Below are 21,675 nucleotides of genomic sequence, written 5' to 3'. Positions count from 1 at the left end.
AGTTGAATTGCCGAAGAATATGAAGATGTATGTAGGAGCAAAAATGTAATTTCTGTTAATTTTTTAATCATTAACTTTCATTTAATGCTCGTATAAATTATAAATTAGGTTTCATACACGAAAATTAGCTTTAATTTTAATGTTTCAGGAGACTTTTTATGATAAAATAAGATCGTTTCCACATATTGAATTTTTTTCTGTCAATTTGCTACTTCGATATATGGAGGTTCGACTGTACAAGTAAAAATGGAATATCATACTACTTTGTTACATTAATAATGTATTAATACATCACAAAAATATAGCACATGATTTTTTTGTTGTTTTTAATAATAAATGAACAATATTGCTATGATTAATACTTTTACATTGAATACTTATTGGCCCCAAAGCAGAATACTTAACGATGTTCTGCAACGAAAAATCATTTGACTAAAATTTTTCTGCAAATACTTCAAGCATTGTATACACAAGTAACCTATGTGACCTTTTCCACAAATCCCCGAAATCAAAATCGATCCATACAGGAGATTTTTTTTTATTTATTTACAATTTTTTTATATATATAAAATTCCGAACCTAGGTGTCAAATCACGTGTTTTTCAGGATGCAAAAGGATTGAAGTATCAAACAAGGCACGCAATTTTCGGCGATGGATGTGTTTAAATTTTTGTATGTTTCCAAAACATACGTTTATGGAAGAAATTGCAGTGGGTGAAGATCAATTGGGAAAAATTTCTTAAAAGGGGAACCAAAAACGCCAAAAAAATTCAAAATCTTTTCAGATGTGACATTTCTACAGAAAATCTGCAGAAACTGCAGATTTTCTACAAATATGTTCCAACTCAAGATAGAATTTTGCACAAATTCTGCAGATTTCTTCAAGTTCCTGGCAGGTGACTTATCGAATTCAACATTTCCCCCCGAGCTTTCCACCAAATTATCGTAATTTGCGAGAATTTTAGAATTTTTTTTTTTTTTCAATTTGAAGAAATCTGCAGAATTTGTGCAAAATTCTGTCTTGAGTCGGAAAATACTTGTAGAAAATCTGCAGAAATTTAACAGAAATCTGTAGAATTTCTGCAGAAAATTTGTCTGAGTTTTTTTCTCAAATTTAAACAGAATTGTTCTGCAGCTCAGGCATCTGTTCTGCGACATACGTCGGAAAATTTAGTAGCATTCTGCTTTAGGGCTTATTGGATACTTTTATACTGAAAATACCGCAGTTGAAAAAATAAATATCGAAAATATCATGATATTTTCAAAATAAATATCGGACATATATCACGATATATATCGGCGAACCCTGCGGAGAATAGATCAATTTTGTTAAAAACCACTTTAGCGCCGAAATAAACATCAAGACTTGGGCTCTTCCACTTTCTCCTGGAGGGAGGTCCGCCTCTTGGGCTCTACGTCCCCGCCGGGACGGGTGACCGCGCCGAAGGTGGCCGAGGACTTCCACCGAGTTGAGACGTTCTCCGCCTGCTGGTCGGCGAAGCGCTCGTTCACGAACACGTTCTCGTTCATCCCCAGGCTGTTCAGGCTGACCGTGCTGTTGGAGAACATGGGGTTGGGTTGTTCCAGGTTCTCTTGCAGGATTTCGGCACGAGCGGTGATGTCAGCGATGCTGGAAGATGCACTGGCGCATTGGCTCTGCGGCATGCTTTTCGTTTGGGACACCAGGTTGGGCAGATCTTCAGTGCTGGAGCAAAAGAACAAAGAATTTTGTTAATGCCATAGACTAATAATAAGAGTAGACCGAGCTATGGCAACCCTTTTGCTGCTCATAAACCAAACCATGTGACTGGTGGATATCCTAGCAACAGCGGGCGTTGATCGTAGCAGACGATCAACGCCCGCGAGAAATAAAATAAATAGAATTGATGGAACACGGAAGAATGATCTTTTATGGAGTCCGATTTGTAAATTTGTTATTCTAAGTTGTAAATATTTTGTTAATATAGTGAGTTTTTCGTTTAGATAGTATTGTGCATTTTCTTTAGTCAATTTCAATAACTCTCTAAGCAATAAAAGATGCAAGCGACCAAGAAGAATCGGCAAACGGTAAGATTTTTACCTACAGTTTCAATTTAAGATACCGATTAGTACATTTTTGCGTTAACGCAAAACGTTTACGCCATTTCGTTCACGCCAACGCTGACAGCTCCAAATGAAATAAAAGTTACCGAAAACTGATCAAAAACTATTACTAATGTCAAAATAATGCATAACTAAAAGAAAAACAGTTCAATCTCTGCACCTGGAAGTTTTATTTAATGAAAACACATTGTCTTAAATACATGTCGAATGCCAAACTATAGATAATGCTGCCATCTAGCAACCATGCTGCCAAAGTCTTCGCCAAGCCCTTCCACTAGTCACATGATACATCAATGAACCAATTTTCTTTATCAGCAAGAATGAGAAAGCTCGGTCTACTCTTATTATTAGTCTATGGTTAATGCTTCTGATAAATACAGTCGACGCTCAGTATAACGACCACACATTATATGATAGACATCGGTAAACGATATTTATCCGCGTTCTCATTCCTAATGTAATGTAATATAAAATTAACTTTATTCAAATTAGATTAACTTCTCAACTCTTTCGGCACGTGTAAAGTTTCAGTTTTAGGTTGGCATCCTTTGATGCCCAAGCAAATGAGGCAAGTATAAATAGTGAGCGATTCCAATCGTTCTCTCTCTCTTCTTTTGTGTTCGTCAGCCTCTCGTGAGTTAGGTCCGATAGGTGTTGGGGAGTTTCGAACTCCGCCTCCGCTTATGGCCGGGTTTTATTCTTAAGAACTTATTTTTGTTAGTTTATTTATTTTAGTTACTATGGACCAATAAATTTTTGGTAACATTTTAAACAAGTTTCCAATGTTCATTTCTTCACATTAACATTTGATTCTGCACCTTCCACTGTGTGATATTATCTCTGCTTGTATAAGCATGTAACATTGTTGACTGACTTACGAAATTTAGCCCTTCGGCTTTTCGTTTAAACATCGTAAGTTATCATTATAAAGACCGTCCCATTATAACGACCAGTGGTAAAAGTCCCAACTTTGTTCCTATGAACTCTACGTTAATTCGCCTTCGTTATGACGACCGTTCTGTATCGTCTAATCCAATACAAAGACCGAATTCAGCGGACGCTATTTCTGGTGTTCTTTCCAATAAAACAAATTTGCAGCTTGAAATGACCTTGTTTATTGTTTACGGACATCTGCCTGAAGTTTTCAATGTACGTCAAATCCAACTTAGAGAGGGGGGGGGGGAATTACCATTCACCACAACTAGCACAGAAAAATAATGGGAGGAAAAATCGAGAAATTTCCAGATTCCTAAATGTTTCTTTGAAAAGCAAAAAAAGAAAACACAATTTATCACCTATATCTGAAACGGAAAATAATGTTTTGCAAAAATCACGTCTGCTAAAAAGGCAAACGTCTGTTTCTGGTTTTATCTTCATAAAGTGTAGTGGTAGCAGATTTGTAAGTGTGTAACATTTTCCTTTCAATATTTTCTACTTTAAAAGTTCTTTAATATCCTGTCATAGTATTTTGCACACGATTTTTCTAAAAATTCCTATGATAAAAATAATTTGGGCATTTAACTGGAATGTTTGAAAAGTACCATTTCTTTACGGAACAACGGGGCATGCATGATGACTGTGTATATTTTTTAAAATTATACATCTTATAACGACCACTCGTTATAAAGACCTTTTTCTCTGGGACGGAGATGGTCGTTATATCGAGCGTCGACTGTATATGATTCAGAGGTCTTAATTTCAATTGCAACTTAAAAGCATAAAATACGAAAAACCATTGAGAGCAGATATGTATTTTTGCATCACAAAATAAAAACGAACTGTCTGCATCACCTGCCTTTGCACGGTCAACCTCGGAAATAAAAGTTATGTCAAGTGACGCGTGTTCAACCTCGGAAATAAAAGTTATGTCAAGTGACGCGTGTTCAACAATCAGGCTTGAACAAAAAAAAAAAAAATCAGTAAAATTTTGCGGCAGATTTCGGAAAAATAATTAAAAAAAAGTAAACATTTTGAATCCCGCAATTGCAGAAAATGCATTTAAAAAAAAGCCAAATTTTATTTGTTCATATTCGAGAAAAAAATGAAACAGTTCTTTCTTATCAATGATTTTCTTCACGCTACAAATTTTAATATAAAAGCATTGTTGTGGAATGAGCACTGTTTTATATTAAAACTTGTAGCGTGAAGCACTGAAGAAGATGAATAATAATTTAAATGGAGGAAAGCCTTCGAAAAATAGGGATTTTATATTGAAATCTAAGTGTCATAATTAATCGTTTCTAATGGATATCTCCGCTAATTATTATCGGAGGATTATGTTGAATAGCCAAACATAAATATGGGAAGATTACGAATAAAATTAAAATGACTCTTGTTTTGGACAAGAAATTACGCTGAATGATTTTCTTACACGTAACCAACTTCATTCCGATGCAGCAGGCTGGTGTCAATGATGGTAGAGCGAGTGGCTGTTTTGATCAGTCTCAATTAGGAAAAACCTTAAAGGTTAAATAATATAGTACGCTAGGCCTAATAAATTAGGATATGCCTACCACATTTTACTTGAAGATCGCAGGTTAGGCCCGCGTCTGTAAAGAAAGAAAGAGTTGATTCAATAATTAAAGTTATTGAGCAAGCAAATAAGAGAAAAGTGACAATAATTATTCATACGGAAAAACTTCATTATTTGAAATGGAACTTCAGCTGAAACAAGCAATTTCCACCTCCAGAGTTATGAAATGTTAAGCAGCATGATCATTGGACGGCCAATCCGCCTCAATAAGCCACTCCTACTCAACGAACGAAAATGGCGGGAAAACCAAAATAGGTAGCATCAGATGTGGAATGAAAATAAACTGGTAGTAAGAAGAAACGCAAAAGTGGATCAACTAATTACGCTGTTCAAACAGCAGATTTTGGAGGGTGATTGTTTACCTATCGATAACAGTATTTTTTGTTTTAGCTGAAGCAGGAGGAGGGGGGGGGGCTGTTGAATGTCATTAACAGCACTAGAGATTTGAGGTGAAGGACCCGAATTAGTGCAAGTTTTAATTTTATTTTTCTGGTTCAGGGAGTCGATGAGATTTTGTCGTTTTGGACAACTTCTAAAGTTAGCAAGATGTTCACCCCTGCAGTGAAAACATGATGGTGGTACTTTTGGGGGTTTTCGGCAGTCTTTGGTTTTGAGCTGTCTCACACACACAAGGCAGACGGGAAACAACATATTCGAACGGTAGCTGTTGCATTTCCATTTGATTCGAAATTTAAATTATCATGGTACGGCTCTGGACAACACAATTAATTGTTGGTTTAAAAAAAAAAATATGCAATAGATAAGAGAGGTTACACGGAAAATTCAAAATGAAAATTTAAAGGAAAAGGGGGACCAGATTTTGGAAAACAGATTTTTAGGGACTTGGAACTAAAAAGAGACTTTTAGGGCTAAAAGGGATCAGTTGGGAAATCTGACACACAAAGTCAATCTTGATGACAGAGGAGTTGGTCACCCTTGCTCCTGCATATGGAGGTAAAAACAAAAACTGGAAACATAAGCTGTAACATACCTATGATGACGACTAGAGGGTAAGCTGTTGCACTGTCTGGGTTTGGTCATTTTCTCCTTTTGTGCATTCCTGTGCATTTCGATGGCATCACAAGCTTGTCCGAGCAAAGTAATACTAATGGCTATCTTGGCACTGATCAGGCTGAAAATGTAAAAGGAAAAAATAATTACCGTATTACCCCGCATTATCCGGCACGCCGGAAAAAAGCGAGGTTGACCGGCATGCGAGATAACGAGAAGAAAAAAAAATATTTAAAGAAAAAAAAACTTTGTAAGTCTGTAATTGCAATATTTTGAGCAAGAAATTTTAAAGTTTTTCACTTTTGCGCAGTGAAAATTAAACTTGTGGAAACTCGTTTGGAAATAACTTGAAAAAAAAAAAAAAGATTTTTCTCCAAGTTTCCTACTTTCTCCCCTAACTATGTGAATCACTAGCCGAAAGCCAGGTTGGAAACTAAGTGAATAAATTTATTCACTTAGATTTCAGTGAATTTTCTAAAATTCCCCAGACAACATTTCACACGAGAAGCACTGATACTCACCACAAATAGACAAGGAAAAACAGAGTGAAGCCCCAGAATCCTACTATGGGGATGGATCCACTGACCACTCTCAGGACCAGGGCTCCCAGAGGCAAAGGTATGAACCCCATTCTGCGAGAGATCAGGTCGGAATGGTCGGCAAAGGCCTGGAAAAGAAGATTGTTTCTTTTGAAAAAGACAAACTGATGTGTGCATCACATGACTTCCTTTTAAGCCAATTTAATGATAATAGTAGTGCCTTGGAGTAAGCAAAGAAACACTTTAAATATTTTTGCCCCAAGTTTGTAATGAAGACGCAAAAAGATATATTATACAGATTAATTTTCCCAATATTGGACATTTTAATGTGATTAATTGGTTAACTCTCTAAATATCGCCAATAGTGGCCAAAGTAAAAACAAATATTTAAAAAAAAAGGTCAAATTTTTTGTAGTCAAGTTGGCGACCAAAAGCTTGGTGATCTGTCGCCAATTATTAACAATGACTTCCCCCAAAAAGTTTTAAAAGACCCCCTTAGGAACATCCAAATGCAATGAAGGGGAGGTGCACAACTAGACTAGACCCCACTAGGAGTCTATGTACCAAATTTCAACTTTCTAGGACATACCGTTCTTCAGTTATGCGACACACATATGTACATACATACATACATGAATACAGATGTCACGAGAAAACTAGTTGTAATTAATTCGATAATCGTCAAAATAGATATTTCGGGCGTCTATACATTCTTAGGTATATATGCACGTGTGGTCAGACAGAAAAAAAACTCAGCATTCATTCGAGGGTGAGCGAAATGGAAATTAAGGCTTATTTTCGGTTCACAATTTTTTCATGATTACAATACTTCGTTTACTTTATTTGGATGAAAAAATTCCATGACTTTTCCATGACTTTTTCATGACTTCAATGAAAATTTCCATGACCTCGTTACAAGAAGAGAATAGCACTATTTAATCTCAAACTTGGTAATATTTGGAAATGAGCATTAGCAAAATGTCTATATGAATGCCACAGCCTCATTGAAGCACTTACTCGTAATGGAAAAAATATAAGTGCACACTTAAAAAAACTATTCTTATTTGTCTTCAACGTATAAATTTTCGTAAAGTAAAAATGCAGTGAAACAAATATGATGATGCTTAAATGTTTTTTTTTTTTAAAACAGGCAGAATGATATTGAATGGGACAAAGGTTGAATGAGTCATCACTAAGTTTCAATAAATTTGCTTCTAAAGTTGCCTTTTAGTGTCAACAGTGCCTTTAATCATCCACATAACTTGACAGTATTTTGGTTCTTTAAAATAAAGCCACATAGTTTAGTTCTTTATGTTTCTAAACCACATCTTTATTGAAAAAAACATTCAGTAATGAATCAATCTTCTGCTTCAAAAGTATATTTATTTTGTTTGCAAATTTGCATATTTTCAAATGCATATAAATTAATAGGTTCAGAAATTCCAGAACACTAGTAATTCCCAACATTGAACGTAGCAGTGGGTCGCATGGATTAGTTTTGCGTGCCGTATGTTGGCCACTACTGTTTTAGAGCATTAGAATTCCTCTTTTTCTGTATTTTATCGCCTGACTTATAGATCCTTATTTTCTAAAATATTCAACAAATTAAGATAAACTCTGATAAATTTAATAATAAAGTCCTTACGAGTGATGGAATCGAACTTGCATGCAATTGAATTGCTTCTTTTTTTTTTTTTTTGAGTGGGCGTGGCGAAATTAAGAACGTGAAATTTTGCTACTACAGAATATGAAACATAAGAAGTGTTGAAAATAACAAAAAATTCAAAATAAGTGATGTCCAGGCAGTAAAATCTCATCGCAAAAAAAGGCAAGTGGCTGCGACAGAAGTGGATGCAATGAGACTTAAAAATTCAGATTTGATTTTTGAAACGTTCAGTTTTCCATTTTTAATAGCTTTTACGTGCTGTACTGTTAAATCACTCAAGATTTCAAATGCTCCTTTAGCTACTGTTCCTTTCTCTTTGTCCAGGACATTTTTCCATGACTTGAAAAAAAAAATTCCATGACTTTCAATGAAAATTTCAATTTTCCATGACTTTTCCAGGTCTGAAATTCTGTTAATTTTTTTTCCATGACTTTCCAGGATTTCCATGACCCGTACGAACCCTGTTTGTAAAAGTAAGTAAAAAAAGACTTAAAAAATAAAATGCTAAAATTTCTTATGACAGGGTTCCCGATAGAGTGTGACACCCAGGCCTGTTTCAGAGATTTCCGGGGGGTTGTCAGAAATGAATGCTTTTTGGAAACAGCACCAAAGTACAAGCAAAATGCACAATTACATTATGTTTTTCAAAATCCAGGGAGGGTAATTTGAAACCCCCCCCCCCCCTGCGGTTGCTGAAATGACCGGCCTGGCAAGACACTCACTTTTAAAAGTAATGTCACTCGAAAAATCTTACGATGTGGGACTTTCTCGTGATCTTGTCATGTCTGTTGAATTGAATAATGAGATTTTTAAAAAACTCTTCCTCCAATTTTTACAAATCTCAACTGTAATTTTTGACAGGGAGGGCAAGATTTTCTCACGCACATTTTCCTCTCGGGTGGGAACCCAGCTTTTACAATAGATATTTGATCAATAACAAAATTATTGGTGCTCAAAGAAATAGGTAATGTATGCCTTTAGTACTTGCTGTAGCTTCTAATGAGATCAAAGAACGCAAGGAGTTTTGGTAAATATCAGGAGCACCCACGCAGTCTACATGCAATATAGCGACAGCCAAATTATGGTATCCAGAGACTGCAGTTCAGGGTTTTTGCTACGATCGCATTTTTCGCAAAATGCGAAAACACTATCTCACTTGCGAAAGTAAAGCAAAGCACTTTCGCTTTTTTGCTCAACTAAAAAATAAGTTAATTTTAAAAAAAGGAAACTTATAATCCAAGACAGGAAGCACGCATGGCGATAGTCAACTTAATCTTATAAATCTCAGCAAAGATGCTTAAATTACAATCAAGTTCGATACTTTGTCTTATCCGGCATTATGTCCCCTCAAAAACTGCATTATTAGGAGGAGGAGAGTGCAATTTTCTAAAAACCAAACATATGTTTTCTTAATGATAAGCATAATCCAAGACTTTTATTTTATGTTTAAAAAAATGCTGCTGTACTTATTGCTTTAAAGATATCATAGAAGAAATTTTCAATTATTTTCAACTGGAGATGAAACACAGAGGCATTTAGAAAGATATGAGAATGTAAACATATTTTAGCATTTTGCTAAAACTTTTCCCTTAATTTTAGCTTTTATGCTAAAGAACTTTTGAACTCAGCTTAAACCCTGCTGCAGTTTTCTCCTTGTTATCGACTCATCAGTCTGGAATAGTCAATAACCGAGCTGGCTGCAGATGTTCTCTCGTTAAAGCCAAGATTAATCAACAAACTGGTAGCTAAAATGAAATTAGCCCACTAGCATAAGTCCGCAAGTAATGGTGCAGCTCAACTCTTATATTAAAACAGAGTTGCCACTCAATTTTGGAAAAAAAATTCCCTGTGTTTTCCCTGTAAGAAAATGACACATTACAAACGAGCGAACACTGATGTTTGAAAACAAAATTAATTTCTTGATAATTTCACCAGAGGAAATAAAATCGATAATATTAAATATTTTAATAAATAAATAAGGGGAAATAAATAAGAATTCGTAATAACTGGAACAATAGCATGGTGACTGAATATATTTAACTTTTTATGCAAGGTTAAAAAAAAAAAAAAGCCTTCTCTTAACCATTCATTACTTGGACCTAAAAGTGTAAAAGTTAAGCAGAACAATGAATATTGACAACTAATTTCATACACTTTAAATGAAATTATCACGAAATTCAAGCTACACGTTAAATAAAACAATAAAAAGATTGTTTTTAATATCAACATTTTAATATTTACTTTTAAAAAAAAGAGAAACAAAATGACTATTTTTTATTTTACTTTATTTCTGAACTTCATTAATATTGTCAATACTATATTATTACTATTTATTTATTTATGTTTTGGTAGTTTATATATTTGGACATTGATTTTTGCAACTTTAAATTTAAAAAAAAAAAAAATCCCCTGTACTTTTCAGGTTTTTGAAGTAAATTTCAAATGTCCCTGGACTTTCTATGTTTTTTTTTTTTTTTTTTTAATTTTTAATTTTCTGTGTTTTCCCTGTTGCTTCAGATTGTGAATTGAATCAGATTGTGTGTGCAATTGAAGTGTGTTCCAATTTTCTCAAAGCTCTCCCAAATCTCTCCTCAAGTCTGGTCATAGTGGCGAAATTTGGTTCAAGTTAGTTTGGAACCCAGGGTGCTCACTTTAAAGTTACATCTTATTTAAAAAAATTTTTTTTTTCTTTTTCGGAGGGTGGAAGACGGATTTTAATATTGTTCTAATTATAATGAGATCTTCACTCACATTCAATATTTTATGGTAGAAGGAGCAGGATTTTCATATTGTTATGTAAAGTACAGTGGTAGTACAGCCATAGGGTATACTCCATACACGCCATATGTGATAGACATCGGTAAACGATTTTACCGCGTTCTCATTCCTAATGTAATGTAATATAAAATTTACTTTATTCAAATGAGATTAAATTCTCAACTCCTTCGACACGTGTAAAGTTTCAGTTTTAAATTCGCATCCTTTGATGCCCAATCATATGCAAATGAGGCAAGTATAAATAGTGAACGATTCCAATCGTTCTCTCTCTCTTAGCCTCTTAAATGTTAGGTCCGGTAGGTGTTGGGGAGTTGTGAACTCCACCTCCGCTTATGGCCAGGGTTTATTCTTACAAACTTATTTTGTTAGTTTATTTATTTTAGTTTCTATGGACCAATAAATTTTTGGTAAGATTTCAAAAAAGTTTCCAATGTTCATTTCTTCACATTAACATTTGATTCTGCATCTTCCACTGTGTGGTATTATCTCTGCTTGTGTAAGCAATTAATATTGTTGATTGACTTACGGAATTTAGCCTTTCGGCTTTTCGTTTAAACATCGTAAGTTATCAATATGTTCTCAAACATTTTTAGACATGTAGCGTATACCCTCAAGCTTCAAAAATTTTCATATAATGACATATTATGTATATGATCGTATACACATGTTGTGCGTAGTGGATTACCGGGAGCATACCCTCCGAAAAATAGATGGGAACATCACTGGTGAAATATGTTTTAATCTGATTCACCCTAAAAAATGATTTAAATTCTGGCGCACATCAAATAAGATAATGAATCAACCTTGGGTTGGTGAGCATTAGCGAGCAGGGGGGCAGAGCCCCAATGTACAAAATAGCAGGCTTTTCTTTTTGATTTTTAAAGAAAACCTCTTATTTCACCTTTAAAATAAATGCTGATTACTGAAAAGCCAGCAATAATTGCTGGCTGGAAATTTCAGATTGTGTGCTGTTTATTACATGTATGCTAATAATTCATACAAAGCACATGGATGAAATTATCTGCAATCAATCGTTTAATCTCCCAAATTGAGGATTATTTTTAGTTTTAAAACATTTGAACTTTTACTAATAGCAGGTCGTAAACTTTATTCCAATTGACTTCTGCCAAAGACAACTTAAAATTTGACATACAGTAAAACAATAGAGAATTATATTTAATGAACTATTAATTAACACAGCATGCTAGAATAATTTTTTCGAGCAGGCCTGCCATTTTGAAATTTTCCAGGGGGAACACACACAATGCAAATTTTATCAAAAAATAACAAAAATCATGACCACCCAAGGTAACGGGCCTGCCTTAGAGACAGTTAAGAGGAAAACTACTTACATTTTTCAACTTGCAGCTAGCTAAATCATAAGATAAGCTAACAGTATAATCACGATATACCTATAAGAAAAAAGAAATAAATTAGTAGGTACATAAAAGACAAAAACAAACAAACAAAAAAAAAAAAAAAAACACTCCACAGGGTAAGGATAAAGACAGTGGAACACTGAACTTCAGAAATCAATTTTGTTTTTACATACTTCAAAAGTAATTTCGTTGAATCTCGTGATGAATGCATGTTTTGTCCAATCAACAAGAATTTCAGCTATGATCACCCCGATGCAGTATGGAAGTAAAACCATAAATTGTTCTGTAGAAATAAAGAAAGATAAATGACATGTATGAGTGTAACATATGATAATGTTTACAAACACAACAAAGCATAGATGTTTTTAATTGTAGAGTTCATTGTGAACCAGGGTTCATGATTTTTTTTAAAAATTTAAATCAGATTTTTTTTTTTTTTTTTTGACTTTTTTAAAAATCTTCTAAAATTAGTAGGTATTAATTACTTTACATTTATAAAAAAATTATATTTTATGCAATAGATGAATCCATTCAGCTTACTTTTAAAATTAAGACAAGTTCTCTAACTACTCAATACATTTTTAAAAATTTATAAATGCGTTATAATGCTTAGATAAGATGTGATTTTGTTTTATGCTTTGCTTAAAGATGAGATTTCCATCATCAAGTAAGTTTTTAGTGTAAAAATATGTTGAACAATTACTTTTCTAAACTATACGTTAGTCGTGGTGTATAAGAAAAACTGCAAATTTTTATTTTGTTCTGAAGTGTAATTTTGGATTAAAAGCTATATTGCAAGAGTGAAAATCTGTAACATACATTCAAAAGATGCAGAATTAATTTATAAAAATAAAATCAACTGATTTTAATTAATGATTTTCTTGAAGAAATCACTTGATTTAAATCTATGATTAAAAAAAAAAAAAATGCTTGATTTAAATCATGATTTTATTCATGATTTAAATCAGGCTGATTTAAATCAATGAACCCTACTGTAAACCTGCATAAAATTAAAGACCAGGGGCACAGAATATCTCAATGTATTCTTCTCTGTTTTTATCTTCAAGAATTAATATTTATTTATTATATAAAAAAGAAAAATATCCAGATTTAGATTTAATGTGCTACATTTTGAGGTTAAGCGGAAGAAATAGGAGGCAGCTGGCATTAAAGAATTTTATTGCGGTTTTATTTTTTATTTTGATGGGGAAAAAAAAATCTTTTAGCAGTGGCAGATTTACCTAGTCATAAATGTTGCAATTGCATCCCCCACAACCATAAGCGCCCCAAAGGGTATTCAAAAGTGCACATGATCAGTTTAAGTAGTTATGTGGCAAGCCTCAAAAATTATTGTGATGGGTCCCCAAATCTGTAAATCTCCAACCTTCTTTTAGAAATATATATGCATCAGTAAAGGCATTTAAAATAAGTCAAAAGTAAGAATATTTGAAGTAAAATATAAATGCTTGGGGCAACCCAAATGCAAAAAAAAAAAAAAAACTTTTGACAATAAATATTAATACCGAGCCTAGATCATAAATTTCACTAAAAACATGTAACATATTTACATGTTCAAACTTCTAATAAGTTTTATTGTACCATTTGTTTATTTATTATCATACTTATATTTTACATTTGCCGGAAAATCATCCTTCTTAGCTATCACCCCCCCCCCCCCCGCCCCACATTTTTTTTTTTTTTTTTTGATAAAAATAATGTGAGCTAATATTTTAATATAAAGTGAGACCATATTTGATGGTTAGGAAAAATTAATGACATAATTGTCAAAGTCTAAAAATAAACCTTGCATTTTGAGAAACTAATTTTTCAGGATTCAACCTTTTTTTTTTTAAACAAAAGGAAGTCCTGACCATCCTTAACATTTTAAATAATTAGATAAAATTAATTTTATTAAAATATTGATTGACTATGCCTTTTGTAAGCCTGGAAATTTCGTGAATGATGAAGACTTAAATAATAAACTTAGATCAAACTGAATTTTTTTTGAATGGATGGCAAAACGATGAGCATGAAAGTTTTCAGCAAAAAATAATACACTTAAACCTGTTTTTGTATAGTGGACACGGAGCGCATAAAAAAATCATTAGAAACTTCCTGAGTAACTATAAAAAAGTTTTCGCATCACAGTTTTAAAAAAAATTTAATGCGACCGATAGGGACTGCAGAAAAAAAGTTTGATGTAAAAAATAACCCAAAAACTTACTAAATAACTAGGAATTGCTTCTTTGAACAAAATCCTTGATGACCTTGAAGCAAAAACATTATTTGTATCATTTGTAATAGGCTTTTGTTATTATTTTGGAATAGATAGGATTAGCGAGACCATGCCTCTTACTATTTGGTGCTTTCTCTGGCAGATTCTACCTACTACAAATGACAACCAATCATGTTTTGCTTCAAGGTCATCTGCCTTCTTTTCATGGTCAAGCTTTAGGATGAGCTGTTTTTTATTTGTTTTACAAAAAAATGAATAGTGTGAAATGTAATAAAAGAATCGTACTATGCATGGTATGTCTTATTTTTAATTAGTCTCGCATCATATACAAAAAAAAAAGTTGAAAAAACAATCACTCTAAATTCCAACTTTTTAGTAAATATTTCTTTACACAAAAAGGTTTAGTTTAATAATAGTGAGGATTCCAGTGATGTAAGATTTGTTATTTTATTATTTTTAAAAACGAAACTGAATCTTACATAAGAATAGGAAAGAGGGGTTTGAAAAATCTTATATACCCTTATATGGGGGTTGGGGGTGGGGTTAAAAATTGCCAAAATCATCCTTACATAATTAATGAATGGCGCCTAAGTAGAATGCCTTATTGACTGAAATTTGCAAAGTGGTTTTCGAAATGCGTACGAAATCTGAACCAATGAATAAAAGTAATAACAGCTGAAATACATTCACTTCAAGCCTACAGTGTTAAAGTTGGAAAGGTATGAAATTGTACTTTACAAATAAATTTTGCCTTATAAAAATTTTATTTTACTGTATCTCCTATAAGTTTATAGATGGATTTTATCACTTCTCAAAAATGCTGAAATGTGTAGGTTGAAAACATAAACAAAACAGAACGAGACTTACCATAGCTCCAATTGTACTCCTTCATTGTTTGAATGATGACGATAAACAATAGTATTAAATAATGAAATCTTTCTCTCACGTCACTGCAAGACATTTGAAACAGATTATTCTTCTCGAACTTCTTGAAAACCATGCTTTTAAGTTCCACAAACTGAAAACACAATTAAAAATAAATCACTCAGCAAAAGGACAATTGTACATTTTTAAAGATTTTAACAGCCAAACATTGCAAAATGAAAAAGCAGAAAATTTTTTTGTACTTAGCAACCACACGACGCTAATACATAATCAGTGTTGCCAACCTCAGAGAAACAATTTGAGGAGCATCTGTGGTGATTTTGAGGAGCAATTTAAAATTTTGGGGGGCAGTTCGGTATTTTGTATAAAAATCAATAAAAATTGCAAAAACCAATTATCTAACATTGTTTTAGAGCTTTATTAATCATTTTAATCACTAGTACAAAAAAATGTATTTATAATTTAATAAAATAGCTTTAAATACTATTTCAGTCTTTGAGTGTAAGGATCTTTACTTTTTCATATTTACATGTTTTTCGTGATAAAATGGCAAAAATAAGCTTGAAAACGTTTGGAAATGCGGAGCAAACCGACTTCTTTGCAGGGTTGCAGTTTCCCCTATTTTCTGATTTTGTGGTGCAGTTGGAAACCCTGCATATTGACATTTTTTCGTGTTCATGGGCATAAGTTACAGGAAAATTAAAACATAAATAAATTTCAGAAATGTATACCATTTAATATTTTTAAGTCAACATTATCTTCAAAATTTTAAAATAAAATAAACACTAAATTATCCTATTTTTATTTTTTTAAAGATTATTTTCTACATTATTTGATTTTTTCAGTTTAACAATTGATTATTGATGAAATCTGTATATATGTTAAAAAAAAAAAAAAAAAAAAAAAAAAAAAAAAAAAGCAAAAAAGCATGGTCATGAGAATTGTAAATAAATAAAAAGAAAAAGTTTGTCAGAAAATAGCAGCTAGCAAAAATCTTTTGAAAACAAAAATTAATAAAAATGTCAGTGTCCATTTAAAGCTGCTAGAAAAACTGCCTCAGCCTTTTTCAAAAACAGTGTCCAAGTTTTCGGTGCAACAAACATCTGATTACTTTAACACTTATTAGGTTTAAAATTTCACTAGTAAGATTAATGTGAAACTAAAGACATTTATGCTGTACTCTTGACAGTCAAAGTTGGGCAACTTTCCAATTGTTTAAAATGCAGAAAAAATTCCTCTGTTGGCAAGAGGCCAGAGATTGAACACAAAAGCAGGAAAGTTGGCATAATGGGGTTGTTTCCTTCAGTCAATAGTACTACTTTTAATCACTGAAATTGATAGAATAAGCAAAAATAATAATAATAATAACAACATGGATAGTAATAACAACAATAATAATAACAACCAGAAAATACTTTCATTTTCCCGGCAGTTATTTTTAATTATCCTTTTTAAATGTCTGATTTTGAAAACAAAGCGTGGTCTTGATGACGCCACAAATGATGCACTTTGGCGCATTTTTCTACTGCATTTCCACGTTATGATAATTGAGAAGCGAATTAAAATTGCGCTCTACGCTTGCTATCAACCCTATCATTGCCAATACACAGGTACACAGGAGTAAAGATGCGAATTAAATATTTTGCTCTGTGAATGGCATTTCATCATTTGTGATGTCATCGGCAGAAGCGTAAACAATAAAAGCGCACTGATTTATGTAATTTTTAAAAAATATTAAACTTAAATTATTTAAAAAATGGTCAGATCCTATGTTTTTAAACATGCTCTTTCAGAAAAAAAAAAAACTTTTAAAATTTTGGAAATGACCCCATTGTTTTAATGAGAAAAATATTGTAACACATACTTACATTGTTAGATAGCATTATGGTGAGCAGTGCTTTATTTTGAGAGTTTATAGCTACATTCAGAGTGGTAGCTTGAATAAGGACGATGATTGAATGGATGACTACAAAGTTAAGGAAAATAAATAGATCCAACCCCTTCAGTCGGAATTATGAAATGCTTGACCAAAAATGTTTATGTTGGGTACACAGTGCACTATGGTAAAGGGTATCTTACAGACAGAATTTCAAGTTTTTAGAAAAAAAATTGAAAGGGTTATGGCACATCCAATATTCTGGACTTATAATTTTGAAATTAATCTTACATAATTAAAAACTGAGCGTATGTACCTATGTACGGGCAAAGCCATGCAAATGCCATTAGTTTCATATAAAATAGGCTCACTTCTGGTGCATTTAATGGACTCTGGAAAATTTTTGCTGCTCTGTCTCAACTTAAATAATTTTAAGACAATGCAAGGACAATTATTTAAATTAACTTTCTTACTAAGCAATCATGAACTGCTTATTGTTCTCACTTGACTGTAGTCAAATGTCCTATCCTTTTATTTGTGTTTGTTAATTTCTCAGAAACAAATTAAGTTTTTCCTTTTTTTGTTATTATTCTATTTAAAAGTACTTCTCAGTCGAAACAATGAAGTTCTACACAATCCACAGAAATTTTGTTTCATACTGAAAAGTCTTAAGGCTTGGTTGACAAAAGGGAGTTTCCGTCACAAAGTATAAAAACTGGAAAATAATACAATAAAAGTTATGTTTTCTGAATTATTTTTCAAATTTACTGTTATTTTTTTTTAATTTTCAAATTTTAACTGTTAAGGGTGAAATGAAAAGGTTAAAAAATGTCCTTTTTAATGAAAATAATATCTCAGGAACCACTTTTGCTTATCATTAAAAAATGTCATTCTGTCCCACAGGGAATTGCCCTTTGTGCAAAATATAACCCCCAAATTCAGATTTTCTGCTGGTATTTTTGTTGGAGATAACCAGGGTTTGAAAATGTTATATTATCAAAAATATTGAAAATATTCGATATTTTGATAGATATCGGATATTTTGATATATATTTGATATTTTCAATGAGCACAAACTAAAGTCTTCAAAATAGTAAATGCATCCTCAAATCAATCTTTATTTTCTTATATTCTTATTGTAATATGTAGACTTGCAATTAAAGTTTCTTTCATTATTTATATCTAATATTTCATTTCTCATTTCTATCAATTTTAATGGAGTTCATTTAGCATTAGCTGTTTTGCTCTCCTTTCTTCTGTTAAGTACTTTTACACAATCATATGATTCAGAAAAAATATATATAAATACTAGTCGGTGCACAGTCATTAGACATTTTCTTTTTTTCTGACCAATGTTTAGTATTTAGTTAAGTCCCTTTTAACATGGATTAAACAATTGCAAATAATTTTGTGCAATATAAATAAAGATGAATATTATATTAAAATAAATAAAATAAAGATGAATATTATATTACTTTGTTATATTAATGATGTATTAATACATCATAAAAATACAGTACATAACGTTTTGGTTATTTTTAATAACAAATGAACAGTATTACTATGATTAATATAATTTTTATATTGAAAATAAGTAGTTGAAAAAATAAATATCGAAAATATCATGATATTTTCAAGATAAATATCGGATATATATATCGTAGTATATGGATGCCTCACTTGCCAAATTGATTAACTACATAAAACGAAAAGTCAAGAAAAGTGAGGAAGAAAATAGTGTTATCCATAGGAGTATATAGGCCCTCGTGTTAATTTTCTGCCATCACATGGTCAGATATGTACTGAACCAGAACTTTAATATCAATTCACATGCTAAGCATTGATTAAGCGCTATTAAAGCAGAAGTGTTGATTTTTTTTTAAAAAGTGGAGTTGATCGATTTGGCAACTGAGGCATCCATATATCATGATATATATTGGCAAACCCTGGAGATAACAAAGGAAGTTTCAGATAAATAAAAGACGCCACGCATTCTGTTTGTGCACAAAGGATACACACATAGACCAAGCTCATGACGAGGTGCGGGATGAGACCCAAGTGCTCCCTCTTTCGGCCTCTGGGTTCGGTGGCCGTCCAGTAGAGGGCGTCTAGGATGTCTTGCCCAAAAGAGGAGAACAGCTTGTCGGCCACCTATGGAAAGAGAGCAGCATTAGTGCAATCTTTACTAACAATAAAGCTGAAAGTCTGTCTGGATATCTGGATCTGTCTAGATCATAGACTAATAATAAGAGTAGACCTAGCTATGGCAACCCTTTTGCTGCTCATAAACCAAACCATGTGACTGGTGGATATCCTAGCAACAGCGGGCGTTGATCGAGCAGACGATCAACGCCGGCGCGAGAAATAAAATAAATAGAATTGATGGAACACGGAAGAATGATCTTTTATGGAGTCCGATATGTAAATTTGTTATTCTAAATTGCAAATATTTTGTTAATATAGTGAGTTTTTCGTTTAGATAGTATTGTGCATTTTCTTTAGTCAATTTCAATAACTCTCTAAGCAATTAAAGATGCAAGCGCCCAAAAAGAATCGGCAAACGGTAAGATTTTTACCTACAGTTTCAATTCAAGATACGGATTGGTAAATTTTTGCGTTAACGCAAAACGTTTTCGCCATTTCGTTCACGCCGACGCTGACGGCTCCAAATGAAATAAAAGTTACCGAAAACTGATCAAAAACTATTACTAATGTCAAAATAATGCATAAGTAAAAGAAAAACAGTTCAATCTCTGCACCTGGAAGTTTTTTTTAATGAAAACACATTGTCTTAAAATACATGTCGAGTGCCAAACTACAGATAATGCTGCCATCTAGCAACCATGCTGCCAAAGTCTTCGCCAAGCCCTTCCACTAGTCACATGATACATCTATGAACCAATTTTCTTCATCAGCAAGAATGAGAAAGCTCGGTCTACTCTTATTAGTCTATGGTCTAGATCTCTGTGACGCGCATAGCGCCTAGACCCTTCAGCGGATTTTCTTGAAATGCATAACAAAATTAGTTTGTAGCATGGGGGTGTGCACTTCAAAGGGATTTTTAAATTCTCACAACGTGGAAGAGTAAATTACGAAGTTATCACAACGTGGAATAGTAAATTACAAAATCATCATAACGTGGAACCGTAACATCAGCGAGCAAATGAACATAGCAAATTGGCGAGAAATTCATCATCCATTTTTTGTATATATACAGGCGAACCAAATGACCTTTTAATTTTCAACTACTGGCAAAGCTGTGCAGGTACCACAAGTATTAACTAAAACCAGAAAATAATTTTTATTGGTCATAATACTACAGTCAAACCTTGATATCTCGAAATGCCTTATCACAAAACCCTTGATGTCTCGAAAAAACAATTCTCCACAGCATTTTCTATAAAAAAACCCTATATATTTTCCATAGTTATCTCGAAATTTATTTTTCGAACCCCTTGATGTGTCGAAATTTTTGCACAGAAGCAAGTTTCCATTGTCATTTTTCTTTGGCAATATTTGTAGTAAAACCAGTTCCAGGGACAATTGCTTAACCTTTTCATCCCTTTTCTTAGAAATAGGGGAATTTTGTGAAAAGGGAACTGGTGCAAGATAATAGGGGAGTATTGGTATGAGAGGGGTGCTGTGTTTTCCCCAGAGTAGAGAATCTTTTCGCCTTCCTCTTGAACATGTTGTCCACTTTGAGGAAAAGAGGTCGAGTTTTCGTCCATCAGTTTTCAAGCAAAAACAGAAAATGCGTTCATTTTCATCATTCCGTTTTTTTAAACTCTTACGAAATGGCTGCTGAGAACTTTTTGGATGTGGGGTTACTGGCTGAAGATAAAATTAGAATTTTTAAATTTTTAGGTGAAAAAAACAAGTTGAAACTGTTGTTCGATTCAAAATCTCATCCTGTGCACTTTCGACAATTATAAAATTTCAAATCTAGTAAAATATTGAAGAACACTTTATTGATCGTAATTCGAAGTGATCCCATAGTACATATATAAATGCATATTGGTTGTGTGTGTAATTGTGAGAGTTACTAGTGATTTTTTTCAAACCATGGTAATTCGAAAACTCGATATCTCGAATTTTTTCCCCGTCCCAAGAGATTGGGGATATTGAGGTTGTACTGTATTTCAAACTAAACTGTAATCTTGTTGTATTGTTAGCCCACCTGGCCTCCAAATATCTACGGCGTTAGAGAAGGATCATAAAGAATTATCTGTAGAGCCTGAATTATATGAGGGCAATGCCATGGGTAACTGACTGATATTTTTAAAGCAAAACATTACGTTTTTTTTCCCTTTTTTTTTTAAATTCAATGTAAAATACATTCTAAAAATTTTTTCCCACCGAATATTGTATTTTTTTAGGCTGAGTTCAATGGTGCAATTAAAATCTCAAAATACATTTTGGATAGTTAAAAAAAGTTGTTAAAAGCATGGTAACTGTGACATACTTGCTTTTAAAATGTCAGTCTCAGTGGTACCATGTTTTTAATAAATATTCAAAAGTCATCCATCGTCCCATTTCGGGAACTCAATCATACCATTAAATTCAGCTTTAAAAATGCATTAAAACAAAGGGGAAAAGATTGTTTTCACAACATATCTTGCGTTGAATGTTACAAAATATGTATAGTTTTGCTTCAAAAATGTCAATCACA

General features: G+C 32.7%; 1 protein-coding gene across 1 annotated transcript in view; it reads right to left on the bottom strand.

The window, feature by feature from the left end:
• Positions 1 to 1,359: 1,359 nt before the first annotated feature.
• The window catches only part of LOC129221072 (transmembrane anterior posterior transformation protein 1 homolog), a 32,112-nt gene continuing 11,796 nt past the window's right edge, over positions 1,360 to 21,675 (bottom strand). The window contains exons 6-13 of the mRNA XM_054855510.1: positions 19,022 to 19,157; positions 16,999 to 17,096; positions 15,113 to 15,263; positions 12,183 to 12,292; positions 11,983 to 12,042; positions 6,169 to 6,314; positions 5,628 to 5,768; positions 1,360 to 1,705 (exon numbers count right to left, since the gene is read on the bottom strand). Of these exons, the coding sequence (XP_054711485.1) occupies positions 1,360 to 1,705; positions 5,628 to 5,768; positions 6,169 to 6,314; positions 11,983 to 12,042; positions 12,183 to 12,292; positions 15,113 to 15,263; positions 16,999 to 17,096; positions 19,022 to 19,157 (1,188 nt within the window). The remainder of the gene's footprint in view (positions 1,706 to 5,627; positions 5,769 to 6,168; positions 6,315 to 11,982; positions 12,043 to 12,182; positions 12,293 to 15,112; positions 15,264 to 16,998; positions 17,097 to 19,021; positions 19,158 to 21,675) is intronic.

Source organism: Uloborus diversus, chromosome 4 (genome assembly GCF_026930045.1).
Source record: "Uloborus diversus isolate 005 chromosome 4, Udiv.v.3.1, whole genome shotgun sequence".
Classification (NCBI taxonomy): domain Eukaryota; kingdom Metazoa; phylum Arthropoda; class Arachnida; order Araneae; family Uloboridae; genus Uloborus; species Uloborus diversus.
The sequence above is the reverse complement of the archived record's forward strand: the minus strand, read 5'-3'. Positions and strand labels throughout refer to the sequence as shown.